The 12,833-nt window shown below is 54.9% G+C and overlaps 1 protein-coding gene across 2 annotated transcripts in view; it reads right to left on the bottom strand.

The window, feature by feature from the left end:
• Positions 1 to 3,585: 3,585 nt before the first annotated feature.
• Positions 3,586 to 12,833, bottom strand: part of COIL (coilin) — a 28,464-nt gene continuing 19,216 nt past the window's right edge. The window contains exons 4-7 of one of the 2 annotated variants that reach the window (XM_072132241.1): positions 9,693 to 9,740; positions 4,918 to 4,987; positions 3,838 to 3,923; positions 3,586 to 3,771 (exon numbers count right to left, since the gene is read on the bottom strand). In XM_072132241.1, coding sequence (XP_071988342.1) covers positions 3,697 to 3,771; positions 3,838 to 3,923; positions 4,918 to 4,987; positions 9,693 to 9,740 — 279 coding nt within the window. In that variant the 3' untranslated portion in view covers positions 3,586 to 3,696. Of the gene's footprint in view, positions 3,772 to 3,837; positions 3,924 to 4,917; positions 4,988 to 9,474; positions 9,532 to 9,692; positions 9,741 to 12,833 lie in introns of those variants that run through there. The other variant, XM_072132242.1, reaches the window with a different exon arrangement.

The following is a 12,833-nucleotide window of genomic DNA, read 5'->3' as shown; positions in this document are numbered from 1 at the left end:
GGTGCTCTGACCTCTCTGTGACTATACCCTCCATACACAACGAGCTGCCATGTCCTGTGTGTCCTGACACCTTTCTATCATAACCAGCAGTGGTCAGGGTTCAGCATGGGTGCTCTGACCTCTCTGTGACTACACCCAACATACACAGCGAGCTGCCATGTCCTGTGTGTCCTGACACCTTTCTATCATAGCCAGCAGTGGTCAGGGGTCAGCATGGGCGCTCTGACCTCTCTGTGACTACACCCCCCCATACACAGCGAGCTGCCATGTCCTGTGTCCTGACACCTTTCTATCATAGCCAGCAGTGGTCAGGGGACAGCATGGGCGCTCTGACCCCTCTGTGACTACACCCCCCATACACAGTGAGCTGCCATGACCTGTGTCCTGACACCTTTCTATCATAGCCAGCAGTGGTCAGGGGTCAGCATGGGAGCTCTGCCCCCTCTGTGACTACATCCCCCATACACAGACAGCTGCCATGTCCTGTGTGTCCTGACACCTTTCTATAATAGCCAGCAGTGGTCAGGGGTCATCATGGGCACTCTGACCACTCTGTGACTACACCCCCATACACAGCGAGCTGCCATGTCCTGTGTGTCCTGACACCTTTCTATCATAGCCAGCAGTGGTCAGGGGTCAGCATGGGCACTCTGAACCCTCTGTGACTACACCCCCCATACACAGCGAGCTGCCATGTCCTGTGTGTCCTGACACCTTTCTGTCATAGCCAGCAGTGATCAGGGGTCAGCATGAGCGCTCTGACCCCTCTGTGACTACACCCCCATACACAGCGAGCTGCCATGTCCTGTGTGTCCTGACATCTGTCTATCATAGCCAGCAGTGGTCAGGGGTCAGCATGGGCATTCTGACCCCTCTGTGACTACACCCCCCAAACACAGCGAGCTGCCATGTCCTGTGTGTCCTGACACCTTTCTATCATAGCCAGCAGTGGTCATCATGGGCGCTCTGACCTCTCTGTGACTATACCCCCATACACAGCGAGCTTCCATGTCCTGTGTGTCCTGACACCTTGCTATCATAGCCAGCAGTGGTCAGGGGTCAGCATGTGCGCTCTGACCCCTCTGTGACTACACACCCCATACACAGCGAGCTGCCATGTCCTGTGTCCTGACACCTTTCTATCATAGCCAGCAGTGGTCAGGAGTCAGCATTGGCGCTCTGACCCCTCTGTGACTACACCCCCCATACACAGTGAGCTGCCATGTCCTGTGTGTCCTGACACCTTTCTATCATAGCCAGCTGTGGTCAGGGGTCAGCAGGGGTGCTCTGACCACTCTGTGACAACACCCCCCATACACAGCGAGCTGCCATGTCCTGTGTGTCCTGACACCTTTCTATCATAGCCGGCAGTGGTCAGGGGTCAGCATGGGCGCTCTGACCCCTCTGTGACTACACCCCCATACACAGCGAGCTGCCATGTCCTGTGTGTCCTGACACCTTTCTATCATAGCCAGCAGTGGTCAGGGGTCAGCATGGGCGCTCTGACCCCTCTGTGACTACACCCCCCATACACAGCGAGCTGCCATGTCCTGTGTGTCCTGACACCTTTCTATCATAGCCAGCTGTGGTCAGGGGTCAGCAGGGGTGCTCTGACCCCTCTGTGACAACACCCCCCATACACAGCGAGCTGCCATTTCCTGTGTGTCCTGACACCTTTCTATCATAGCCAGCAGTGGTCATCATGGGCGCTCGGACCTCTCTGTGACTACACCCCCCATACATAGCGAGCTGCCATGTCCTGTGTGTCCTGACACCTTTCTATCATAGCCAGCAGTGGTCAGGGGTCAGCATGGGCGCTCTGACCCCTCTGTGACTACACCCCCATACACAGCGAGCTGCCATGTCCTGTGTGTCCTGACACCTGTCTATCATAGCCAGCAGTGGTCAGGGGTCAGCATGGGTGCTCTGACCCCTCTGTGACTACACCCCCCATACACAGCGAGCTGCCATGTCCTGTGTGTCCTGACACCTGTCTATCATAGCCAGCAGTGGTCAGGGGTCAGCATGGGTGCTCTGACCCCTCTGTGACTACACCCCCCATACACAGCGAGCTGCCATGTCCTGTGTGTCCTGACACCTTTCTATCATAACCAGCAGTGGTCAGGGGTCAGCATGGGCGCTCTGACCCCTCTGTGACTACACCCCCATACACAGCGAGCTGCCATGTCCTGTGTCCTGACACCTTTCTATCATAGCCAGCAGTGGTCAGGGGTCAGCATGGGCGCTCTGACCTCTCTGTGACTACACCCCCCATATACAGCGAGCTGCCATGTCCCGTGTGTCCTGACACCTTTCTATCATAGCCAGCAGTGGTCAGAATGGGCGCTCTGACCCCTCTGTGACTGCACCCCCCATAAACAGCGAGCTGCCATGTCCTGTGTGTCCAAACACCTTTCTGTCATAGCCAGCAGTGGTCAGAGGTCAGCATGGGCGCTCTGACCCCTCTGTGACTACACCCCCCATACACAGCGAGCTGCCATGTCCTGTGTGTCCTGACACCTTTCTATCATAGCCAGCAGTGGTCAGGGGTCAGCATGGGTGCTCTGACCCCTCTGTGACTACACCCCCCATACACAGCGAGCTGCCATGTCCTGTGTGTCCTGACACCTTTCTATCATAGCCAGCAGTGGTCAGGGGTCAGCATGGGTGCTCTGACCCCTCTGTGACTACACCCCCCATACACAGCGAGCTGCCATGTCCTGTGTGTCCTGACACCTTTCTATCATAGTCAGCAGTGGTCAGGGGTCAGCATGGGTGCTCTGACCCCTCTGTGACTACACCCCCCATACACAGCGAGCTGCCATGTCCTGTGTGTCCTGACACCTTTCTATCATAGCCAGCAGGGGTCAGCATGGGCGCTCTGACCCCTCTCTGTGACTACACCCCCCATACACAGTGAGCTGCCATGTCCTGTGTGTCCTTACACCTTTCTATCATAACCAGCAGTGGTCAGGGGTCAGCATGGGCGCTCTGACCCCTCTGTGACTACACCCCCATAAACAGCGAGCTGCCATGTCCTGTGTGTCCTGACACCTTTCTATCATAGCCAGCAGGGGTCAGGGGTCAGCATGGGGGCTCTGACCCCTCTGTGACTACACCCCCATACACAGCGAGCTGCCATGTCCTGTGTGTCCTGACACCTTTCTATCATAGCCAGCAGTGGTCAGGGGTCAGCATGGGTTCTCTGACCCCTCTGTGACTACACTCCCCATACACAGCGAGCTGCCATGTCCTGTGTGTCCTGACACCTTTCTATCATAGCCAGCAGTGGTCAGGGGTCAGCATGGGTGCTCTGACCCCTCTGTGACTACACCCCCCATACACAGTGAGCTGCCATGTCCTGTGTGTCCTGACACCTTTCTATCATAGCCAGCAGTGGTCAGGGGTCAGCATGGGTGCTCTGACCCCTCTCTGTGACTACACCCCCCATACACAGCGAGCTGCCATGTCCTGTGTGTCCTGACACCTTTCTATCATAGCCAGTAGTGGTCAGGGGTCAGCATGGACGCTCTGACCCCTCTATGACCACGCCCCCTGGAAACACAACAGACATGGAGACCACCACACAGTGTCACATATTTTATTTCATCATAAAAAAGCCTCGGTTAACGAGATATTGAGGACAATACAAAAATCTCCCATCGGGAGAAGCTTAAAATCCCATCCAACGGCGTCTCAGGGGCCCGGGGCCACTGCCAGCGGTTCTGTCACCAGTCTTGGGTCAATGAGCGAGCTCCAGGCTTGTAAGACCTACACACGGGAGAGAATGTCATAATACAGTAGAACTACAACTCCCAGCATCCCCATCATACGCACCTTACATTCCGGAGGGACCGCATACTCCACTACGTCCGCCCCGTCTTCTCCCTCGTACACAAGATCAAACTTCCCAGGCTCCTTCTCTGCGGAGATACCATGCAATAGTATAAGGGGCACCCACCAGACACAGCGGGCACTGGGAGATGGTATAAGGGGCACCCACCAGACATAGCGGGCACTGGGAGACAGTATAAGGGGCACCCACCAGACATAGCGGGCACCGGGAGACAGTATAAGGGGCACCCACCAGACATAGCGGGCACTGGGAGATGGTATAAGGGGCACCCACCAGACATAGTGGGCACTGGGAGATGGTATAAGGGGCACCCACCAGACATAGCGGGCACCGGGAGACAGTATAAGGGGCACCCACCAGACATAGCGGGCACTGGGAGACAGTATAAGGGGCACCCACCAGACATAGCGGGCACTGGGAGACAGTATAAGGGGCACCCACCAGACATAGCGGGCACTGGGAGATGGTATAAGGGGCACCCACCAGACATAGCGGGCACTGGGAGATGGTATAAGGGGCACCCACCAGACATAGTGGGCACTGGGAGATGGTATAAGGGGCACCCACCAGACATAGCGGGCACCGGGAGACAGTATAAGGGGCACCCACCAGACATAGCGGGCACTGGGAGACAGTATAAGGGGCACCCACCAGACATAGCGGGCACTGGGGGATGGTATAAGGGGCACCCACCAGACATAGCGGGCACTGGGGGATGGTATAAGGGGCACCCACCAGACATAGCGGGCACTGGGAGGTGGTATAAGGGGCACCCACCAGACATAGCGGCACTGGGAGATGGTATAAGGGGCACCCACCAGACATAGCGGGCAGCGGGAGACAGTATAAGGGGCACCCACCAGACACAGCGGGCACTGGGAGATGGTATAAGGGGCACCCACCAGACATAGCGGGCACCGGGAGATGGTATAAGGGGCACCCACCAGACATAGCGGGCACTGGGGGATGGTATAAGGGGCACCCACCAGACATAGCGGGCACTGGGAGATGGTATAAGGGGCACCCACCTGTCTAGGGAGACCACCAGCCCCTGTACTCACTCTTCTGCTGTATCAGGAACTCAACTTCCACATCCTGAGTGACGGCGTCATAGGACAAAAGCCGGCCCTCCTGTACAGAGACATAGGGGTCATAGGGGGTTATAGAGGTCATAGGACAAGAGCCGGCCCTCCTGTACAGAGACATAGGGGTCATAGGGGGTTATAGAGGTCATAGGACAAGAGCCGGCCCTCCTGTACAGAGACATAGGGGGTTATAGAGGTCATAGGACAAGAGCCGGCCCTCCTGTACAGAGACATAGGGGTCATAGGGGGTTATAGAGGTCATAGGACAAGAGCCGGCCCTCCTGTACAGAGACATAGGGGTTATAGGGGGTTATAGAGGTCATAGGACAAGAGCCGGCCCTCCTGTACAGAGACATAGGGGTCATAGGGGGTTATAGAGGTCATAGGACAAGAGCCGGCCCTCCTGTACAGAGACATAGGGGTCATAGGGGGTTATAGAGGTCATAGGACAAGAGCCGGCCCTCCTGTACAGAGACATAGGGGTCATAGGGGGTTATAGAGGTCATAGGACAAGAGCCGGCCCTCCTGTACAGAGACATAGGGGTCATAGGGGGTTATAGAGGTCATAGGACAAGAGCCGGCCCTCCTGTACAGAGATATAGGGGTCATAGAGGTCATAGGGGGTTATAGAGGTCATAAGACAAGAGCCGGCCCTCCTGTACAGAGACATAGGGGTCATAGAGGTCATAGGGGGTTATAGAGGTCATAAGACAAGAGCCGGCCCTCCTGTACAGAGACGTAGACGTCCACTTTTTTGAAATATGTACAGGTGGTCAAACGGTCTCGTTTGTCATTGACCGAAATCAATAAATCTAGAAACTCTATCTGCGTAGGGGAGGAGTTGAGGGTTAGGTTAATGCCCCATGTGTTTGAATTGATTTCTTGTAGGAAGTCTAGAATCTCCTGTTCTGAACCATCCCAGATGATGAAAACATCATCGATGTATCTTTTAAAGAAAGCAATCCTGTTTGAGTATTGTGCATTGTTCATGATGAGGGTTGACTCGAATTCGCCCATGTAGATATTCGCATAACTGGGTGCAAAACGGGTTCCCATGGCCGTACCCCGTTTTTGTTGAAAGATCTTCTTCTGAAATGCAAACACGTTATGTCCAAGTATGAAGCGAATACTTTGGATCAGGAAATCTGTTTGTGAGGGGGGTAGGTTGGGGTCACGTTCAAGAGTGACTCGTACCGCATTCACCCCCAGTGTATGTGTGATGTTTGTATACAGTGCCGTGACATCTAGGGTCAGCAACTTCATTGAGGGTTTCCATACGAAGCCTTCTAGTTCAAGGATAAGTTGTGAGGAATCTCGCAAATATGTTGGAAGCCGTTTGACATAGGGTTGTAAGAAATGGTCCACGTATTCCGACAGGTTACAGGTTAGGGAATTAATCCCTGATATGATTGGTCGCCCAGGTGGACAAGTAGGGTTCTTATGTATCTTAGGAAGATAATAGAATAGTGCCATCCTGGGATTTGTGGGAAGAATGAAATCTTTTTCTTGTTTGTTTAGGATGCCTTTCCAGAAGGCTTCAGAGACAAAAGTTTTTAGGGTTTCGAAGTGTTGGAGGCTCGGGTCTTCATTTAGCACTTGGTAATACTCTTGGTCTGAGAGTATTCTATTGCTTTCTTCAAGGTAGTCGATCCTGTTGAGCAGCACGGTGCCACTGCCTTTGTCGGCTGGTTTGATTATTATTTCTTGATTATTCTTCAGCTGGTTTAGAGCATTTCTCTCAGAATGGGTAAGATTACCTTTTGGGGGTCTTTCTGTAGGTCTTTGTAGTGATCTGAACTCAGAGGATACCATGGAGTAGAAAGTATCGAGGTGGGGGCCTCTGCTGTGAGTGGGATAAAATATAGATGGTGGCCGTAGTGTTGTGTGAATGAATGTATCATCTACTGGCTCTTGGTTGTCTTTACTCTTGGCTTGGTTTATCGCAAAGAGTCGTTTGAGAGTTAGCTTACGAATATAACTATTAAGATCTATGAATAGATCAAATTCGTTAGTTCTAGTGGTTGGGCAGAATGATAAACCCTTGCTTAGGAGGCTATGTTCTGCGTCCGATAGTGTATGGGTAGAGAGATTGAATATCTTGACTAGTTTTGTGGTGGGTTCGGGGTATGTTGTTGGCTCTTCTTTTTTGTGATGTTTGATTCCTCCTCTCTTCCCTCTGGTCCTTCTTTTCTTTTTAATCTCGGTGTTTGTTGGGAAAAAATGGAAAATGTGGCCTTCGGACTCCAAATGGTCATTTACAGTCCCCTCCTCTTCCAACCCACCCTCAGTCTCTGCATTTCCCATTTCTACCATCTCTACTCACAGCCACAACTTAGTCCTTTCATGTACCGAAATACTAGTCTGTCGCACGGACCACCTTCTCCAACACGCATGCGCCAAGTTCTGGCGCATGCGCAGTCGCACGCCTCCTGTCAAAGTCCTGCGCAAGCGCAGTTATATCCTGTCTGTCGTTTAAACCGCGAATTCGGCACGGACATCACACACAGCGCCCGTGCCGACTCGCGTCCTAAGACCAAGTAAATAACCACAATCCCTCACCACCCCTCACACCTCATTCCCAGTTCCTCATTATCATATCTTCACTATACCTACAGATAATCTGCAAGTCTGCCCCAGCCCTCAAACGCCGAGGTAATCTTCTTCTCTTTACATACTTCTTCTCACTATCCCAATACATGTGTCCATTAACACCACTATCAATACTTAGGTCTACTCGTTGTGATACCCACCTGTCTGTATCCCCTAACACCATCCAAGTTCACCCTCAGGACGGACTTGCCATAGGAGAAAAAACAGGTTAGGCTCACACTCATGACTATACATACTCACCCTTAAAATAGGATATACATACCCTCCTTATTTCTGATGCACCCTCCTTTCTCTAAATTGATCTCACCTTCCGTCCTAGTATCTATCAAATACTACTATTGTGACTATATTATTAACTATTCCTTTATTATGATTATTAATTATACAAATGAAATTACGACTATATGTATGAATTCTATAGCAATAACGGTCATTTTCTAACAAACACAGATATTTATTCATCTATTACTTATCTATTTATGTATTGACTCTTTTAAATTATTTAATTATTTAATTAATTATTTATATATTATTTGTAAATGAACTTGTTTTTACTATGTATACATTGTGATATTCTTATACCATAGACCTTGTAACTTTGGACCTGACGAAGGAGGTAGTTCACCTCCGAAACGCGTTGTCCACCATTATCAAAATAAACGTTTTACTGAACTAGAGCAGCGCGACAAAAGCCTGATTATTTTCTCAACCCGACCCCAATTGCATCATGTCCGTTGTCTAGGCCTGACAATGGTCATCAGGCGTCCTGCAGCAGCTCTACCCATGTTCTAATTTATTATTATTATTTTTTCATTATACACTGCTATTCTGCTACCTCACCACGCTATGACGGCTTAGTCACATATTGCCTGCGCTGTGTTACCTTTTTTCTCCAGTTCTATAGAGACATAGGGGTCATAGAGGTCATAGGGGGTTATAGAGGTCATAGGACAAGAGCCGGCCCTCCTGTACAGAGACATAGGGGTCATAGAGGTCATAGGGGGTTATAGAGGTCATAGGACAAGAGTCGGCCCTCCTGTACAGAGACATAGGGGTCATAGGAGGTTATAGAGGTCATAGGACAAGAGTCGGCCCTCCTGTACAGAGACATAAGGGTCATAGAGGTCATAGGGGGTTATAGAGGTCATAGGACAATAGTCGGCCCTCCTGTACAGAGACATAGGGGTCATAGAGGTCATAGGGGGTTATAGAGGTCATGGGACAACAGCCGGCCCTCCTGTACAGAGACATAGGGGTCATAGAGGTCATAGGGGGTTATAGAGGTCATAGGACAAGAGTCGGCCCTCCTGTACAGAGACATAGGGGTCATAGGAGGTTATAGAGGTCATAGGATAAGAGTCGGCCCTCCTGTACAGAGACATAAGGGTCATAGAGGTCATAGGGGGTTATAGAGGTCATAGGACAAGAGCCGGCCCTCTTGTACAGAGACATAGGGGTCATAGAGGTCATAGGGGGTTATAGAGGTCATAGGACAAGAGCCGGCCCTCCTGTACAGAGACATAGGGGTCATAGAGGTCATAGGGGGTTATAGAGGTCATAGGACAAGAGCCGGCCCTCCTGTACAGAGACATAGGGGTCATAGAGGTCATAGGGGGTTATAGAGGTGATAGGACAAGAGCCGGCCCTCCTGTACAGAGACATAGGGGTCATAGAGGTCATAGGGGGTTATAGAGGTCATAGGACAAGAGTCGGCCCTCCTGTACAGAGACCTAGGGGTCATAGGGGGTTATAGAGGTCATAGGACAAGAGCCGGCCCTCCTGTACAGAGACATAGAGGTCATAGGGGGTTATAGAGGTCATAGGACAAGAGCCGGCCCTCCTGTACAGAGACATAGGGGTCATAGAGGTCATAGGGGGTTATAGAGGTCATAGGACAAGAGCCGGCCCTCTTGTACAGAGACCTAGGGGTCATAGAGGTCATAGGGGGTTATAGAGGTCATAGGACAAGAGCCGGCCCTCCTGTACAGAGACATAGGGGTCATAGAGGTCATAGGGGGTTATAGAGGTCATAGGACAAGAGTCGGCCCTCCTGTACAGAGACATAGGGGTCATAGAGGTCATAGGGGGTCAGCGCTGCGCAGGGGGCGGCTCCTCCATGCACAGGGCGGGGCCATCCTTACCTTGTATTCAGAGACCTCCGGAGTGTAATTCTCCGTCAGCTCCAGAAGCTGCAGAAACAGAAATATCATCATTCCCGGATCACTACAGGGACCCCCCCAACACCACAGGGGTCTGCCACCCCCCCCCCCCAACACCACAGGGGTCTCCCCCCCCCCTCAACACCACAGGGGTCTGCCACCCCCCCCCCCAACACCACAGGGGTCTGCCACCCCCCCCCCAACACCACAGGGGTCTGCCACCCCCCCCCAACACCACAGGGGTCTGCCACCCCCCCCCCCCCCCCAACACCACAGGGGTCTCCCCCCCCCCTCAACACCACAGGGGTCTACATCCCCCCCCTCAACACCACAGGGGTCTACATCCCCCCCCTCAACACCACAGGGGTCTACATCCCCCCCCTCAACACCACAGGGGTCTACATCCCCCCCCCCAACACCACAGGGGTCTACACCCCCCCCCCCAACACCACAGGGGTCTACACCCCCCCCCCACCACCACAGGGGTCTACACCCCCCCCCCCCAACACCGCAGGGGTCTACACCCCCCCCCAACACCACCGGGGTCTCCCCCCCCCCAACACCACAGGGGTCTACACCCCCCCCCCAACACCACAGGGGTCTACACCCCCCCCCAACACCACCGGGGTCTCCCCCCCCCCCCAACACCACAGGGGTCTACACCCCCCCCAACACCACAGGGGTCTACACCCCCCCCCCCTCAACACCACAGGGGTCTACACCCCCCCCCCCTCAACACCACAGGGGTCTACACCCCCCCCCCCTCAACACCACAGGGGTCTACACCCCCCCCCCCTCAACACCACAGGGGTCTACACCCCCCCCCCCTCAACACCACAGGGGTCTACACCCCCCCCCCCTCAACACCACAGGGGTCTACACCCCCCCCCCAACACCACAGGGGTCTACACCCCCCCCCCAACACCACAGGGGTCTACACCCCCCCCCCCCAACACCACAGGGGTCTGCCCCCCTCCACCACCACAGGGGTCTACCCCCCCTCCCCCCCCCAACACCACAGGGGTCTACCCCCCCTCCCCCCCCCAACACCACAGGGGTCTACCCCCCCTCCCCCTACCAACACCACAGGGGTCTACACCCCCTCCCCCTACCAACACCACAGGGGTCTACACCCCCTCCCCCCCCCCAACACCACAGGGGTCTACACCCCCTCCCCCCCCCCAACACCACAGGGGTCTACACCCCCTCCCCCCCCCCCCCAACACCACAGGGGTCTACACCCCCCCCAACACCACAGGGGTCTACACCCCCCCCCCCAACACCACAGGGGTCTACACCCCCCCCCCCAACACCACAGGGGTCTACACCCCCCCCCCCAACACCACAGGGGTCTCCCCCCCCCTCAAAACCAGAGGGGTCTACACCCCCCCCCCTCAACAACACAGGGGTCTACACACCCCTCCCTTCCCCCAACACCACAGGGGTCTACACCCCCCCCTCAACACCACAGGGGTCTACACCCCCCCCCCAACACCACAGGGGTCTACACCCCCCCCCCCCCCAACACCACAGGGGTCTACACACCCCTCCCCCCTCCCCACATGCACTATGGTGGTCAGGCTCTCCCCTTCCTGCCACTACAGGGGTCAGTCCTGCCCCTTCCTGCCACTACAGGGGTCAGTCCCTCCCTCCATGCACTATGGTGGTCAGGCTCTCCCCTTCCTGCCACTACAGGGGTCAGTCTCTACCCACATGCACTATGGTGGTCAGGCTCTCCCCTTCCTGCCACTACAGGGGTCAGTCCCTCCCCACATGCACTATGGTGGTCAGGCTCTCCCCTTCCTGCCACTACAGGGGTCAGTCCCTCCCCACATGCACTATGGTGGTCAGGCTCTCCCCTTCCTGCCACTACAGGGGTCAGTCCCTCCCCACATGCACTATGGTGGTCAGGCTCTCCCCTTCCTGCCACTACAGGGGTCAGTCCCTCCCCACATGCACTATGGTGGTCAGGCTCTCCCCTTCCTGCCACTACAGGGGTCAGTCCCTCCCCACATGCACTATGGTGGTCAGGCTCTCCCCTTCCTGCCACTACAGGGGTCAGTCCCTCCCCACATGCACTATGGTGGTCAGGCTCTCCCCTTCCTGCCACTACAGGGGTCAGTCCCTCCCCACATGCACTATGGTGGTCAGGCTCTCCCCTTCCTGCCACTACAGGGGTCAGTCCCTCCAAACATGCACTATGGTGGTCAGGCTCTCCCCTTCTTGCCACTACAGGGGTCAGTCTCTACCCACATGCACTATGGTGGTCAGGCTCTCCCCTTCCTGCCACTACAGGGGTCAGTCCCTCCCCACATGCACTAAGGTGGTCAGGCTCTCCCCTTCTTGCCACTACAGGGGTCAGTCTCTACCCACATGCACTATGGTGGTCAGGCTCTCCCCTTCCTGCCACTACAGGGGTCAGTCCCTCCCCACATGCACTATGGTGGTCAGGCTCTCCCCTTCCTGCCACTACAGGGGTCAGTCCCTCCCCACATGCACTATGGTGGTCAGGCTCTCCCCTTCCTGCCACTACAGGGGTCAGTCCCTACCCACATGCACTATGGTGGTCAGGCTCTCCCCTTCCTGCCACTACAGGGGTCAGTCTCTACCCACATGCACTATGGTGGTCAGGCTCTCCCCTTCCTGCCACTACAGGGGTCAGTCTCTACCCACATGCACTATGGTGGTCAGGCTCTCCCCTTCCTGCCACTACAGGGGTCAGTCCCTCCCCACATGCACTATGGTGGTCAGGCTCTCCCCTTCCTGCCACTACAGGGGTCAGTCCCTCCCCACATGCACTATGGTGGTCAGGCTCTCCCCTTCCTGCCACTACAGGGGTAAGTCCCTCCCCACATGCACTATGGTGGTCAGGCTCTCCCCTTCCTGCCACTACAGGGGTCAGTCTCTACCCACATGCACTATGGTGGTCAGGCTCTCCCCTTCCTGCCACTACAGGGGTCAGTCTCTACCCACATGCACTATGGTGGTCAGGCTCTCCCCTTCCTGCCACTACAGGGGTCAGTCCCTCCCCACATGCACTATGGTGGTCAGGCTCTCCCCTTCCTGCCACTACAGGGGTCAGTCCCTCACCACATGCACTATGGTGGTCAGGCTCTCCCCTTC

This window comes from Engystomops pustulosus, unplaced genomic scaffold (genome assembly GCF_040894005.1).
Source record: "Engystomops pustulosus unplaced genomic scaffold, aEngPut4.maternal MAT_SCAFFOLD_291, whole genome shotgun sequence".
In the NCBI taxonomy this organism is placed as follows: Eukaryota; Metazoa; Chordata; class Amphibia; order Anura; family Leptodactylidae; genus Engystomops; species Engystomops pustulosus.
Note: the sequence above shows the minus strand (reverse complement) of the source record. Positions and strands in the feature narration are given on the sequence as shown.